The sequence below is a fragment of the Bubalus bubalis genome, chromosome 3, assembly GCF_019923935.1.
Source record: "Bubalus bubalis isolate 160015118507 breed Murrah chromosome 3, NDDB_SH_1, whole genome shotgun sequence".
Taxonomy (NCBI): domain Eukaryota; kingdom Metazoa; phylum Chordata; class Mammalia; order Artiodactyla; family Bovidae; genus Bubalus; species Bubalus bubalis.
In genome coordinates, this window is record NC_059159.1 from 50,748,707 (window position 1) to 50,765,080 (window position 16,374).

The following is a 16,374-nucleotide window of genomic DNA, read 5'->3' on the forward strand; positions in this document are numbered from 1 at the left end:
TTTCAGACACTAAACATTTTTTCTATAAAAACTGAGGGCAGCTATTGCAAGGGTAATGCAAGACAGCCTCAAACCCAGAGAACTTTTTGGAAGATAAAGATGGAGATGAAAGCCTTCCTTAGCCCAAGACATTCTGAACTGACATACCTGCTTTCTCAGCCAATCCAAAATTAGCAGGCTGAGTGAACAGTTTAGCGTTAATATCAAATAAGCAAACAAAATAATCTAGGCTAATTCCCAACAACAAAAACTTCAGAAAAGTTTAGAAAAAGACATACAAGAAACAGCCCAAAACTATGGTCTAAGAATAACTATGAAGTCACAAACACACTCACCCACACATACTCTATGAAACTCATGCATCTCACTCACGTTTGTTGGAACAGTTACCCCTCTCTTTCAGTCACTGAAGAACTGCTGATATTGCGCTTATGGTAGAAGCACCAAGCGGAACGAAAAAAGAGAGAAGGCAGGACGCAACAGTCCAATAATCCCTGAGCATCTATGGTACAGGATTTGTATTTCACATCTTTTACCGGATTACTGCAAATGTTTCGTAAAACTAGTCTTTCCATCAAACCAGTCAATCCTAAAGGAAATCAGTCCTGAATATTCATTGGAAGGGCTGAAGCTGAAGCTCCAATACTGTGGCCACCTGATGCGAAGACCTGACTCACTGGAAAAGACCCTGATTCTGGGAAAGACTGAAGGCAGGAGAAGGGGACGACAGAGGATGAGACGGTTGGATGGCATCACCGACTCAATGGACACGAGTTTGAGCAAGCTCCGGGATTGGTGGACTGGAGCCCACGGGGTTGCAAAGAGTCAGACATGACTGAGCGACTGAACTGAACTGAGTCTTTCCATTACCGTTCTTGTTCTCCTCTAATCAATGTCCACATAGCAGGCAGAATGAACTTCTGAAAAAGTGAATCATTTCATGCCATTACTGTTTGAAAGCATGCACCTTCAATGTGTACGTAATCCAAAATTGTTAATGTGGTCTACGAGTCTCTAAAAGTCATCTAACGCCTACTAGTTTTCAAACCTCATCTTTCACCATTCTTTCTCCCTGATCCCCTACACATTTCTGCCATACTAACTTTCTTTTATTCCACCTCCTGACTTTTTGTACACAAACCTACTGCCTGCACATGGAACACTGATGCCATGATTCTTTATTTGGTTAATTTGTAACCATCCTATTGGTCTCAGCTAACACGTCACTTTTTCGGAGACCTTCCCTTGACTCCCCAAACTAAGTTCTGTTCCCTGTTATATTTGCTCATAACACGTATTTTTCTTCCACAGGTGCACCAAGGCAGGCATACACACATTCACTTAAGTGATAATTTGTTGAACATGTCATTCCATTCCATTCTACACTCTGACCACTTTCACCACTATATTCTCAATGCCCAACACAATGCCTAGGAATAGACATATATTCAATATTATCTGAATGCAAAATCCAAACTGGCAGCAATCTGCTCTGGGTAGAACTCAGAATCTTAGAGGAAAAAACAAACAAAAAATCAAAAACATACTCTCTACCTCTGGAGCTTATCATTTAGAGAATAAAGTATTTAATACTGCTATTCTATAATTTTTTATTGAAATTGCCCAAATTCATCTGATGAATCTGACATTAAGGGAAAAACCCTGATTTTACAGTTATTTACTGTCTCCTCAGTCAGACTGTAAGCATCTTAAAGCGACATCTGCTAGGCTCCCGTCCTGTCCTCTACTGTACTGACACACCGTGCCCATAAATAAACTCTGAGAGCAAATCTGAATGCAAACTTAATAAACTACAGTGCAGAACATAAGGTGCTAGTATCTGAATGTAAAAATCAAGAACAAATTGTAATAGCTCCTTAAATTTATAGACAAAAATAGGTGTTCCCTAATTTGACATCTGATCTTTTACCAAGTACCTGGTGCATTCATTGTATTAAACTCTCAGCTTACTGAACCTGTTTAACCTTTGTAATTTTCATATCAAAATCAAGATTATTATAGCTAGGAACATTCTACTTACTTTTTAAAATTAACTTAATAAATATCACGAACATTTGTGTACGGCAGATTGTCCTAGGTCTGGAGAATATAGTGGTGACTATGGTCACCACATACAAAGACAGTGAGAACCGCTGTGTGATTTCAGGGACGTCCCTGGTGGTCCAATGATTAAGACTCTGCACTTCCACTGCAGGGGTGCGGGAAGCGTGGGCTCGATCCCTAGCTGGGGAGCTAAGATCCCACATCTTAGTTCCCACATCCCACGCGTCATGTAGTGTGGCCAAAATTTAAAAAAAAAAAAAAAAAAAAAAGAACTGTGATTTAAAATTCAGAGGCTGTCAGGTAGGAAAATAAATGATGTTCAGATTATACAACCCAGACAGGCAGTGTTTTAGGAACACAAATAAAAAACCCAGACCAATGAAGAAAGCACTTTGGCAGAGATTTGAAAAGGAATGGGAGTCAAGCTTCTGGCAATATGGCAGATAGCACCGACAAACAGATAGAAACTTTGCAGCCTCTTTCCAAACAGAGCAATGCTGGATAAAACATCACAAAACAACTTGGGGATAAATAGCCGAGTTTGAAATTAAGAGCAGAAACTTCACAGCTGCCCCAAATTAAGGAGACATGAACTCAAGAACAGCTGAAAAGAAAAACAGAATAGTTTTATAGCTCCAAGTGGTTGTGGACCAGAGTGCAATGACCAGATAGATAGGAAGGATTAAGGGCAGCAGATCCTTTTAAGCAAAGGAATCTGGCACTGAACTGACTCACTAAACCCAGGAATAAAAGTCTAGAACATCTCCCACAGCCTTGGCAAAGTCTGCTGTGAAAAACTAAAACTAGCCTAGGACATTTGTAAGTATGCAGTCCAAATTCATACTACCTAGATAATCTACAGCCCCCAAATCCTGAATTTGGCTTTAAAAACTGGTCTGAAACCAGTGAAACCTATGAAGTATTCACAAGCAAAAAGGCTGAAACATCTACAAGGGATGATGAAAATGTTTTAGAGGTCTATCACTGGAATCTCACAACCAAAGGAAACTCTGTAGAGTCTAAAGGAAAATGGATCCTGTTTCTTCAAGAAATAAGTTGCAAAGATAAGAAAACAGATGGATAGGGAATCTACAGACCAACAGAGCCTTAAGAGATATATCAGCCAACACCCAAGGCACAGATCTTACCTGGATTCTGATCCAAACAAACAAACTGTAAAACTATATACATATTTGACATTTAAAAACCGAAAATTTGAATGACTGGCAATTTAATAAAGAATTACTATTAATTTTTCTTTGGTGTTATAATAGTATGATGACAACTAAGATATTTACAGATGAAATTAAATGATGTGCTTCTAAATACTATATGAAAGGGGATTGGAGAAAATAGATTCAGCAGTAAAACTGGCCAAGAATTGGTAACTGTTGAAGCTCAGCGATGGACGCATGGAGATCCATTCTATTCCATCTACTCTTGTGTTTAATTTTTCCATAATAAAACGTTTTCTAAAAATAATGCATCCATTACCGCTAAACAAGTACATCCTTTACCTCTAAGGTAAATAAAAGTAGCAATATTTTGTTTTGTTTAACACACGTAAGATACATTTATTCTTGTTCTCTAATCTCAAAGTTCATTTGAAATTTAGCTCTAAATAAATTCACTTTGGAATATAATTTAAATTTCTTTATTCTATTTTCATATTACACTGTATATTACATGTAATGTCCTTTACCTGTTGCTTGAGTGCACTGTGATCTCAGATTATACATTCATGGATTAAAGCAAGTACTATAGAAGTATCTTAATATAATGCACATTTAATTAAAAAAGAAATGCTTTCTTCTGGAGGTAAACCAACATTTAAATTTCTTACTTCTTATGGGATTTCCCTGGTGGTCCAGGGGTTAAGAATCCACCTTACAATACAGATGAGGTGGGTTCGATTCCCAGTCAGGGAACTAAGATCCCACACGCCTCAGAGCAACTAAGTCCATGAGCTACAGCCATTGCGTCCGTGAAGCTCAACGAAAGATTGCACAGGATACAAAGAAAATCCCACGTGCTGCCACTAAGACCTGATGCAGCCAAGCAAACAAATTTATTATTGCTTTTTATAACATTTTAATTTCTCAGCTGCTCCACACTCATTGGTTCCATTATACTTAAAAAATATATATATACAACTGACCAACATATGATTATTTGCATCTTGCAGGGCAAAGTGCTCTGTTTACTGATAAGTGAGCTAAGTAGACATATTCACATTATTTAAAGTACAAGGAATAGTTAACCCTCAAATGGGAATGTAACCCTTTCCTAACTTTAAATATACTGTCCACATATATGATACTAGATTCACCATCCATTAAAAGAGAAATTAAAGAGTTTTTTCCCCAATCATTACAAGAATGAACTTACTTCTAGAACCCATATTCTCTAATTCTCTCATTTGGTGGGTCAATGGAACATTTTCAAGATAACATGATTGTGTTAACGGTGGAAGATGCTATCATGATACAAATGGAAAGTCAAAACAAAAGTCTGAAACTGAAAGTGACACGCTCAGTCATATCCAACTCTTTGGGACCCCATGGAATATACAGACCGTGGAATCTCCAGGCCAGAATACTGGAGTAGCCTTTCCCTTCTCCAGTGGATCTTCCCAACCCATGGATTGAACCCAGGTCTCCTGCATTGGAGGCGGATTCTTTACCAGCTGAGCCACAAGAGAAGTCCAAGAATCCTGGAGTAGGTAGCCTATCCCTTCTCCAGTGGATCTCTCCAACCCAGGAATTGAACCAGGGTCTCCTGCATTGCAGGTAGATTCTCTACCAACTGATATGAGGAAAGCCCCAAAAGTCTAGTTAGATGAAAAATCTAGCCAACAATGATAACCAGTCATATATAACCAAATAGGTATCAGGGATCTCTGTATGTAGGTAAGAAGTTTCTTGACTTCTCTTCTTAAAGCATCACTACCAACCTTGGTGAAAATCAGGAGTGTATCCATGAGGCAGTAGAAAGAAGACAGTATGGTTTTAAGAGGGGCTTCCCTGGTAGTTCAGATGGTAAGGAATCTGCCTGCAATGTGGGAGACCCAGGTTCGATCCCTGGGTCGGGAAGATCCACTGGAGGAGGAAATGGCAACCCACTCCAGTATTCTTGCCTGGAGAATCCCATGGACAGAGCAGCCTGGCAGGCTACAGTCCATGGCTATAAGAAAACATCTGTCTCTATATGAGATGTCATTCCCTGTACTTGAAACACTGTAAATTAACTACACTGCAATTTTTTAAAAATTAGGGGAAAAAACCTTAAAAACAAAAAACCTCATTCTGTATTCTAGATAGCCAACTTTAAAACATTTGTTTTGGGGACTTCTGTGGTGATTCAGTGGTTAAGACTCCTCCCTTTAATCCCTGATCAGGGAACTAAGGGAACTGAGATCCCATATGCCATGTAGGCAAAAAATAGAAACAAATATTGTTTCCTTTGATTCCAGCAGAGATGCCCTTTTTTTTTTTTTTTTTTTTTTTTTTAAATTAGAAAACATAGAAAGGAACTTATAAAAAAGAAAACCAGGGCTCCCCTGGTGGCTCGGTGGTAAAGAAACTGCATGCCAATACAGGAGATGCAGGATACTCTGGTTCGATCTCTGGATCGGAAAGATCCCTCAGAGGAGGGCATGGCAACCCATTCCAGTATTCTTGCCTGGAGAATTCCATGGACAGAGGAGCCTGACAGACTCCAGTTCATAGGTCACACAGAGTCAGGCACAACTGAAGCAACTTCGCTCACATGCAGACATAAGCACCCTAGAGCCAGTGCTCTGCAACAAGAGAAGCCACCGCAGTAAGAAGCTCTTTGACCTCTTTGCTGAAAACAGAGGAGCCCCCGCTCACTACAACTAGAGAAGTCCTACAATCAGCAATGAAGACTCAGTACAGACAAAAATAAATCTTTAAAAAAGTATCAATAGTATCAACTATTCTTTGACTATACCCAAGATAGTTTAATAATGTGGGAGTTTCGTCTGCTGTGGAGGCACGTGGACAAAGGGGAAAATATAATTTAACTTCTTTTATGGTTTTAGTCTATCAACTTCTCTTTGGTTATTTGTACTTTCCTAGTCGGAAAGATCCTCTGTAAGAGGAAATGGCAACCCACTCCAGCATTCTTGCCTGGAGAATCCAATGGACAGAGGACCCTGATGGGCTACAGTCCACAGGGTTGCACAGAATCAGACACAACTGAAGCAACTTAGCATGCATGCATACAAGCTATGCTACATCTAAAGCGAATGATGCTACAACTTAAAAGACTATTTTCCCCCTTTCCATTGTATCCATGGTTATTTTTACTTTCTCATTCCTAGTTTTGAGAATGTAAGCTTTCTCTCACATTTCTTGATGTGGCTAACTAGTGAATTAATGTGGCCAATTAACTACTTAATTAGTTGACTTATTTTTCTTTTAAACCAATCACCTTGACCTACTTATGTGAAAGTAAAAGTGTTTAGTCGTTCAGTCGAGTCCGACTCTTTGCGAACCCATGGACTGCAGCCCACTAGGCATCTCTGTCCATGGAATTCTCAAGGCAAGAATAGTGGAGTGGGTTGCCATTCCCCTCTCCAGGGGATCTTCCTGACCCAGGGCTTGAACCTGGGTCTCCCACATTGCAGGCAGATTCTTTACCACCTGAGCCATCAAGGAAACCCCTGAAAACAGAAGACCCAAGGATCAAACCCAGGTCTCCTGCATTGCAGGCAGATTCTTTGCTGTGCCATCTGACTTCTTAGTCACACTAATATTTTAGAGTATCAGCTTTTAGGCTATTCCCCTCTTAGTACAACTTCATGTGACAGATAGGTTGTTCTTAAAAATTCAATTTTACTTATTTTATACAATAAAATAAATCATAAAAATTCTAGTATAAAAATATACAGAGAATATATGTACAAAGTTAAAAACAACTACAATTCTTTCCCTTGAACAAATATTAATGAAATTTTGTGCTCCTCTAGGTTTTTTTTCAACATGTACTCAAATGTACACATATATTCGCTCATTTAAAAACAACAAACATGATTGTTATTCATACAACTTTGTGACAAGCTTTTATTCTCCCCGTGTACTCTTTACACCAATATATCCAGCATTCTCATTCTTTCTAAATGATGTACAATATTCCATTCCTGATTGATGAGCAAACAGTTGTTTTCAATTTTTGCCACCATAAACAATACTGTACTTAACATTCCTGAACAGAATTTCCTGTACAGTCAACAAGCATTCCTACAGGAAAATTTCATGGTATTGTAGATTAAAGGATAAGAGTTATTTGAATCATTAAACCATGCTAATCTGGCAAGTGAAGAGGAATGGTAATTTTTAAACCTTTTTACTGAAATATGACATATACACAGATGAGTGCACAACTTATATTTAAAATGTAAAGCTCTAAGAAGTACAAACTATTACGTATAAAATAAGCTACAGGAACATACTGTACAACACAGGGAACACAGCCAATATTTTACAATAATATAAATGGAGTATAACCTTTGAAAATTGTGAATCACTATATTGTATATCTGTAACATATATAATATTGTACATCAATTATACTTCAATAAAAAATACATAATTTTAAAAAGAAAAATAAAAGAATGCAAAGTTCAATAAATTTTCACAAAGTGAACATGCCCAGATACCAACATGCAGATGCCATTAACGAAACCGAGCACCACCAGAATCCCAGACATCTCCCTTGGTGCCCTGCTCTGTCACTATCCGCCAAGGGCAGCCTCTCCAGACTTAAAACACTTTTAATTTTTTAAGCCTGTTTTTGAACCTTATGTAAATGGAATCACACATTATATATCCACATTTTCCAAGCTGCACCAAAATGTCCTGGGGCACTGTAAGATATTTTAAATTTGAAAGGTACAATATTCAACATTTATATTAAACCATGCCAAATACTAGACTGCTATATTCCTTTCAATGACATCTTATCTTTGTGAAGCAGCATTTTCAGTGGTTGTTATGATAAAAGGAACGTGCAAAACTCACATAACAGAAAATAAGAATGGTAGTTTCCAATTCAATTTCAAGATCTGAGAAGTTGTACAGTGTCTGACACATACACACATTTCAGTAGTAAGTAATCATGCTTATTTAAGAATGGAGTAAAATACTCTTTCAATTTCTGTTTATTCATTTTTTTTTAATGGTTCTTGTGTTGTTAGGACCTAAGCATTATTCAGTTTTTTATATCTAACTACTTAACTAACAGAGCTGTCAGGTATTTCTTTTAACCTAAAGGTGCTGTGAAGGGAGAAAGTTTGGGAGCCTCTGGTATATACTCCTTTGCTGATCTCTTTCACTTAATGTCACCTGTGAGATATATCCATATGGTTTCGCAACTGCAATTCATTCATTTTCACTGTAAAATATTCCTCTACATGACTATTTCACAATTTATAACTCTCCTACTGATGGCTATTGGGATAGTTTCCATTTTTTTGGTTATTATGAACAGTGTTGCTATGAACATTACTGTTATAATCTTGAGGAGGAATTACTGGGTTATACGGTGTGTGTATACACACACACACACTTTATAGCAGATAATGTGAGTTTTCCAAAATGGTATATCAATTAACACTTCCACTAACAGTTTATGAGAGTTCTGATTGCTCCATATCCTTACCAACACTTCTTTTTCATTTAGTCATTCTGAAGAGAGTATAGTAGAATAGCAATTTCCCTGAAGACAAAATGAGGTTGAGCATCTTTCCAAAATGTTTCACTGGACCTTTGAATGTCCTCTTTTTGGATGTCTATTGAAATTATTTTCTCATTTTAAAAAAATTAGCTATTTCTTGTTTATTTCTAGTCTTTTAGATGCAGGATGAATCTTTTATGAGATAATATGTGCTGCAACTCTGTGGCTTTGCTTTGCACTCTTTTAATGGTATCTTTTAATAAACAGATGTTCTTAATCTTAAAATAGGCCAATATACCAAATTACATTTAGCTCATTTTTTGTATCCTATTTAATATATTTTTGCTGACACAGTGAAAACTTTTTCCTAAAACACCGTTTTCCACATTTAGATCAGCAATCCACCGAAAATGGTAATTGTGTATAAGATCATGATCTTTCTCCCTCTACATGGATATCCAATGGACCAGCACTATTTATTTGGTCTTCCTTTCCCCACTGTACCACTATGTCACCTTTGTCATAAACCAGGTGACAGTACAGGTGTCAGTCTGTTACTGGACTGAACTCTTCCACTGGGCTATTTGTCTATTTATATGGCAATCCCGTATTATCCTATCTGTTACAGCTCCATATTGGACGGTGTAAGTTCTCCAGATTTCTTCTTCATGATTGGCTTGGCTTGACATTGCACTTTAATTTGCATTTCATTTGATGTTTATTAGCCATTCATATTTTCGTGTTCTGTGAGCTAGCTCTTCAGGTCTTCTGGAAATCAGTTGGTTGTACTTTATATACTGATGAACATCAGATCTTTCTGTATTAGGAAATTCATCTCTTACCTGACAAATGTCATTTGCATCAATTCAGTTCAGTTCAGTTGCCCAATGTCTGACTCTTTGCGACCCCATGGACTGCAATACGCCAGGCCTCCCTGTCCATGACCAACTACTGGACCTTGCTCAAACTCATGTCCTTTGAGTCGGTGATGCCATCCAACCATCTCATCCTCTGTCGTCCCCTTCTCCTCCAGCCTTCAATCTTTCCCAGCATCAGGGTCTTTTCAAATGAGTCAGCTCTCCGCATCAGGTGGCTGAAGTATTGCAGTTTCAGCTTCAACATGAGTCCTTCCAATAAACATTCAGGACTGATCTCCATTAGGATGGACTGGTTGGATCTCCCTGCAGTCCAAGGGACTCTCAAGAGTCTTCTCCAACACCACAGTTCAAAAGCATCAATTCTTCGGCGCTCAGCTTTCTTTATAGTCCAACTCTCACATCTAAACACAACTATTTGAAAACCCATAGCTTTGACTCTAGGACCTTTGTTGGCAAAGTAATGTCTCTGCTTTTTAATATGCTGTCTCTATGCTCATTTGCATAGTCTTTTTAAAAAAATGTGCTTTCAATTTCCCCCCTAATTTTTAATGTATTCAACAGAATCCAGTTCTTTTTTTCATCCTGGGTTTTGGTTTCATGCTTAGAGAAGCCTTCGCTAAGCCAGGACAGTATCACAGTGTTGGCAAGATGAATAACAGAGGACTTCACATTCTACATTACTCATTTTTGTAACATTTGACACTTTTTAAATTTGTAAATTATTTTAAAAATAATTTCTTTAAAGAAGAATTTCAGTCATCCCCACTGTAAGATACTGACCCAGTAATTTATTTTGGTGCTTTTAAGATATCATTTGCCATATTTAAATCTTTAATTTGCTTGGAATTCATTTTGGTGTAAAGTGTTAAGTAGAGACCCAACACTCCCTCCAGATAACCAACTTCCTCCCAACTGTTTAAATACAGCATTGCCCTATAACTTTAGTATATAAACAAATTCTTATATATGCTTTAGCTTCCACGTAGACTGTCTACTATGTCCTAGAAATCAATTTCCTTCTTTGCTCTTCTTTTGCCAATACTATATTGTTTTAAAATATATATGGTCTTCTAATATACTTGACTATCCTAAATGTTGTACATTTAACTTTTTCCTTGGCTCATTTATTCTCAGGTAATTAATTCCTCCATGTAAGCATCATATTTAGTAAGTTTCCTATATCTAGTAAAATCCTGAGATTCTGATTCAACTTGCAATAAATTCAAAGCTTAAACTGACATGAGCTGACAAATTTATAACATTATTACCTTTCCATCCATATACAGGGTGTGGCTGCTGTATGTTCTTTTATGCCCCACTCCCACTAAAGTTTTTGCTATTTATTTATTTATCTTTGGCCACACCATAGGACTTGGCGATTCCCCAACCAGGGATCAAACCTCGGTCCTTGACTGTGAAAGTGCAGAATCCCAACTAATGGATCACCAGAGAATTTCCTGTTCTCAATTTATTAATCCTAAGAGCTTTCTAATGTGAAAAAACATTAACTCATTGGTTGTCAAATATGTTGCAAGAAATTTTTTTGCAATTTGTTACCAGCCAATTTAAAAAGATTATGAGAATATTAGTTGAGAGTGACGATAACTAAGAATAGAAATAAACACAAAAAAATGAAGAAAAAATACAATTCTAATACTAAATCAGGAATTCATTCATATGTTTTTTAGCAGAAGACTTACAATAATAATTTTTAAAACCCCCAAATTACTAAGTTAAAGACTGAAAACAAAAAATAAAACACATTACTGACACACTTCACCTGGTCAAAAGTTAACTCTATGGCAAATTCTGTCACTGGAACAGGATACAAAACAGACCATTCAGCAGTTACAATAAAAAGATTACAAACTTCATCTTTGAGGAACCCAGCCCTTCACTCTATTTGCTTTCACTTGGTATATAATTTCACAATTCTTTCTATTCGCTTTATCTACTTCTGTTCCCAAATCGTTGAGTGCCCTTAGCGAAACATCGATCTGAGTCAGAGACATTATTCAGTACTGTTTTATTGAACCATCTATATCTTCTGTCAATGTTTTAAAAAACATATTTTTAGTGAGCGTCCCTTTCTATCACCTTAGCAGCCATTCCAACTTCTGTTTAGCCTTTCTACATAAAAGCTGCCACTCCTGTCCCTTACTGCCAGCAAGCGATCTTATCCTAATTCCTTACAACCATTCTTCGCAATCTTACTTATGTTTATACTTCATGTCTTTACCTCTTTCCATCTGATCTTAGAGGAAGAAGAAGTATTCCCCAACTCCAATGTAAGACTGGTACCTTAATTTATGGATGGTGAAAGAAGGGGCAAAGCTCATTCAATTAACGTCTCTATTCAGGGTCTCTGCTCCATAACTTATTTCCTGCCTCACTTGTATATTCAACCTCTCATTCTGTTTTGATGTCTGTCATTCAGACAAGAAGTATATTTTAACATCTCCCATCCTTAAACTTTAACAACAACAACTTTCACATTTTACCCTTCTACAGATCATCCCTCTCTCTCCCTTTCCTTCTTAGGAGCAGTCAGCACCCCTGCTTCTTCGTCTCCTATTTATTCCATAACCCCATTTTCTAAAGCTGCACCTGAAGCTACTGACAAACACTAATCGAGTGACAGTGAACTACAGTGAATCAGGATGGGGGAATTTTTGATGCACAAACACTATAATTTTGTCTGTGACTATGCCTATTGATGGAAGTTGGGGCAACTGGAGGGATCTGATTATGGGTTCTCCTTGGAAACTATAAACTGGAGAAAACTGGAAACAGTCAACAGTAAGCAAGAAAGCAAGGTAAAGAGAATACTGGGTATGCTGCTGCTGCTAAGTCGCTTCAGTCGTGTCGGACTCTGTGCAACCCCATAGACGGCAGCCCACCAGGCTCCCCCATCTCTGGGATTCTCCAGGCAAAAACACTGGAGTGGGTTGCCATTTCCTTCTCCAATGCATGAAAGTGAAAAGTGAAAGTGAAGTTGCTCAGTTGTGTCCCACTCATAGCGACCCCATGGACTGCAGCCCACCAGGCTCCTCCGTCCATGGGATTTTCCAGGCAAGAGTACTGGAGTGGGGTGCCACTGCTTTCTCCATACTGGATATGAGACCCTGACTAAATTACTTCACTTTCTCACCTATAAAACAAGTTAATACCCTAATTTAGTTTAATTGTGAGGCTTAAAATAACTGTGTAAGAGCACTTACAGTTTCAGGCATATGTTAAGTACCTTCCTTTCCACATTCCCAACAGGCAGACAACTATTAAGGAATAAAAAGTGTACCCAAAAGACGCCATATTAAAACTCTGTGGACTATATGAAACACAAAATGTGGCCACAAGCACCATCTGTTCATTCACTATTAATAATGCTCAAATGAAAAGCTTCAATTAGAAATGAAAGTTACTAGAAAGATATCCAAGTACTTTGAAGAAATTCAACCACTGAATGTACTTTGATTAAATTTCCAATGATTTTCTCTAAAAAGTGTAAAAGGTTACAACATAGGATTTAATAAAATGGATACAGTTAGCATACACACAAAGTTACAGTTTCCCAGGCTGCGAAAGAACTCTTAACTCATCCTTCCTGCGAGGAATACATTGTAAACACACAAAACTTCCTTAGACACACACAAAAGCAAATCAATGTATCAAAGGGATCTGGAATAAAGGGAGATTTTTCCTTAACCCCCAAATAATAATATAAATGACCAAAATGAATATTCTCCAAATATCTAGGGGGTAAAAATTGTTAAACTGGTGTAAAGCAGCTGTATTTAGTAGATAGAATGTAGCAAGTCAGCAGCTATCTGAAAAAATATTCTGGGGTGGAGAAAGCGGGCAACCTTCCCAGTGAAACAACTGCCATAAAACACCATATATATGTAAGAACATATACATCTGTTAAATCTTAGTTTACAATGTTCCAGCCAACTTACAAATCAAGAGGAAGTGTTTAGATCTAAAAAATAAATCATACTTTTACTTCTGGTCAAATTCTGCGTGGGTGGCTACTGGAGAAGAGATATCCACGCCGATTCAAGGCAAAGAGGACTGAATAATAAGGCCACTGTTCACATTCAAATGTGGGGGGAGAGGAAAAGGGAGGCTCCGAGTCCATAAAGTTCTCCTCCCTCTCTAAACACTGCAAGACTGTCCACGTCTAAAGATACTTACCCTTGAACCTCCTTGGAGACTGAACTTGGAGGCTTTTTGTTCAGATTTTTGAGGGGGAGCGATTTAGGAATGCTGCAAGATTACAACTTTCAACTACAGGAACATGATTTAAATTCTCAAGTGTTTTTTGTTTTTTAAAAAAAGAAAGACTTTCTTCCTTTCAGGTAGTTTATCACCATTCCCGTATTAATAAAACCGCCTATTCAACCGCAAAGATCAATATAAACAAAAACCACAGCTTCAAAGGATACGCGAATAAGGCACACCATTACTTCCAATAATTCCCCAACTTCCTCCCAATGACCGACGAGAAAGGTGACACGAAGCAAGAAAAGAAAAATACTTGCAAAGGAGGGAGGCGAGAGGAGAAGGCAGAAAGGAGGGGGAAAGACCAAAACAAAAGTCCAGCTGATGCTGACACTTAATTGGGGAAGAGAGGGCAGAAAATATTCCAGAAGTCACAGGCTGGAAGGCAAGGGCTGAGGGGGACAAGGGCGCAATAGAGGAAGTCCACGCAAAAGAGGCCTACCCCAAAGGGGCCCCGAGGTACGAGGGAACACCAAAAGCCGAGGGGGGGAAAGTCTCACTGCGAAGAGGTATCCCATCCATCAAGGCCCGAGAGTTGGAGACACAGAAGATAGCAGATGGAGCGTTTCTACACCGGACAGCCCAGCACCGCCCCAGAGGTCTCGGGGCGCCGATCCCACTACGAGGGGTGAAGGGTTAAACGCGGGGGTTCGTGGACGTGGAAGGGGGTGCGGCCCCAGGGGCTGCGGCGGGAAGAGCGGGTCCACGGCCCGTACCTTGTAGTACACGTCGAACTGGATGTTCTCCGGCAAGGAGCGGATGTCGCGGCGAGAGCGGATGTAGTTATCCACCACAGCGGAGATGGCGGTGTTATAGAGAGTCTCTGGGATCCACTCGAGCTCCACGGCCGCCATCTTCCTTCTCTCCGCCTCCTCCGCCTCCTCCGCCTCCTCCTCCCGAAGGCCCCCGCCTCCCTCCGTAGCGAACTCCTCAGCGGCCCCGGAGGATTCCGAGGGGCGGCGGCGGCGGCGGCCACGCGGGCACACGGCAGAAGGGCGCGGCCGCCCTGACTCCTCCCGGCTAAGCTGCGGGCGGCGGGCGCAGGCCCGGAGGGGAGAGCTCGCCAGAGAAACGGGGCCAACCGCTCCAAGGCCTCACATTCCGGGTCTGCGAGCACCCCGGGCTCCGTCCCAGCGCTGAGCTCTGCAGGGGCAGGACTGCGCGCGCGCGGCGTCATGACATCAGCGCACGCCGACACACCGGAGGGCAGGAATGCGGCAGGCGACTCGGGAAGGAAAGATCCCGCCCACGGGATACAGAGTTTTTCCATGGGGACCGGGGCTGGGTGGTTGAGGGGGAACTTTTTTTCGCTGGGGCGAGTTATGACAGGTTTTTACCAGCTGCTGCCGAGTCTCCAGCTTCATCTCTCCTTTCAGCCAGTCCTTCTTCGGGAGTTCTCAGGACCTTTTCGAGGTGCAGGCAAAAGTTTGGATGCACAATTATCAGTCCACTGAAGATCGCACGTTCAGAGAATCCACATTGCTCTGGCAACATTCCCTTAGGCTCCGGTTCCTAAATCGAGTTAGGAACCTTCGGCCTAGAACTAGGGATCAGGATGAAAGGGAGACTTGCGTTGTGTAACCATTTGCACTGTTTCAACTTTACTGTTTCTTTTTCCTGATGAAATTTACCAGAAAAAAACACACAGAAAACAAAAAGAACCACTTTAGAAAAATCTGGTGGGGCGGTTAGCCTGATTATGGAATTACAAATAGTGGTGAGAGAAAAAGGGCTAAGTGGTGGCCGTGATATGACTTACTGGTAAAACAGAAAGGAAGATTTCAACTTTCTCCCGTAGTTCTAGTCCCAGCCTCAGGGGAGAAATAATTGAGAGTTGTTGTTACAGCTCTCTTCCATCCTCAGCCTGAACATCTGCTAACTTATGTAACTTAATTTCCCGTGTCTTAGATTTCAAGAACTTCATGCAACATCTTTCTGCTCTAGTTTAAGGAAATTGTCGTAATTAGTGACACTGTCGGTCTCAGAGTCATGCTGTAGCAATGTAAAACCTGAAAACAACGACGATAATAATGTGCTGACACTTAAGAGCTAAAAGAACTGGAAGCTGCTCTTCCAGTTCACCCCGGTATGTCAATGTTAAAAGGTTAAATAGTTTGGTAAGAAAGAAGGAAACAAACACACTTAGTCCTCTTCTCAGTCTACACCAGTATTTACTCTGTAATCAATGAACCAAGGAAAGCTGTGGTTGGCCTTAAATAGGGTTACCAGAAGTGGCAAGTAAAAGAATACCCAGTTATTTTAATTTCATATAAACAACCAATCCTTACCTTAAGGTGCTAATTCCAGAATTGGAATCCATTTGCAGGCCCTTGTGAACTGGCTGAACAGAGGAGAAAGTGGAAAACTAGGCCATTTTTGTTGCAGTCTGCCCTCAATTGAAGGAAGAAAGCCTTTCAGTTGTACTCTAGAAAATTAATGAGTCCCAGCAGAG

The 16,374-nt window shown here is 39.7% G+C and overlaps 1 protein-coding gene across 1 annotated transcript in view; it reads right to left on the minus strand.

Moving 5' to 3' along the window:
* Positions 1 to 15,082, minus strand: part of APPBP2 (amyloid beta precursor protein binding protein 2) — a 58,911-nt gene extending 43,829 nt beyond the window's left edge. Inside the window, exon 1 of the mRNA XM_006065460.4 lies at positions 14,639 to 15,082. Within this exon, the coding sequence (XP_006065522.2) occupies positions 14,639 to 14,776 (138 nt within the window). The 5' untranslated portion in view covers positions 14,777 to 15,082. The remainder of the gene's footprint in view (positions 1 to 14,638) is intronic.
* Positions 15,083 to 16,374: the final 1,292 nt, after the last annotated feature.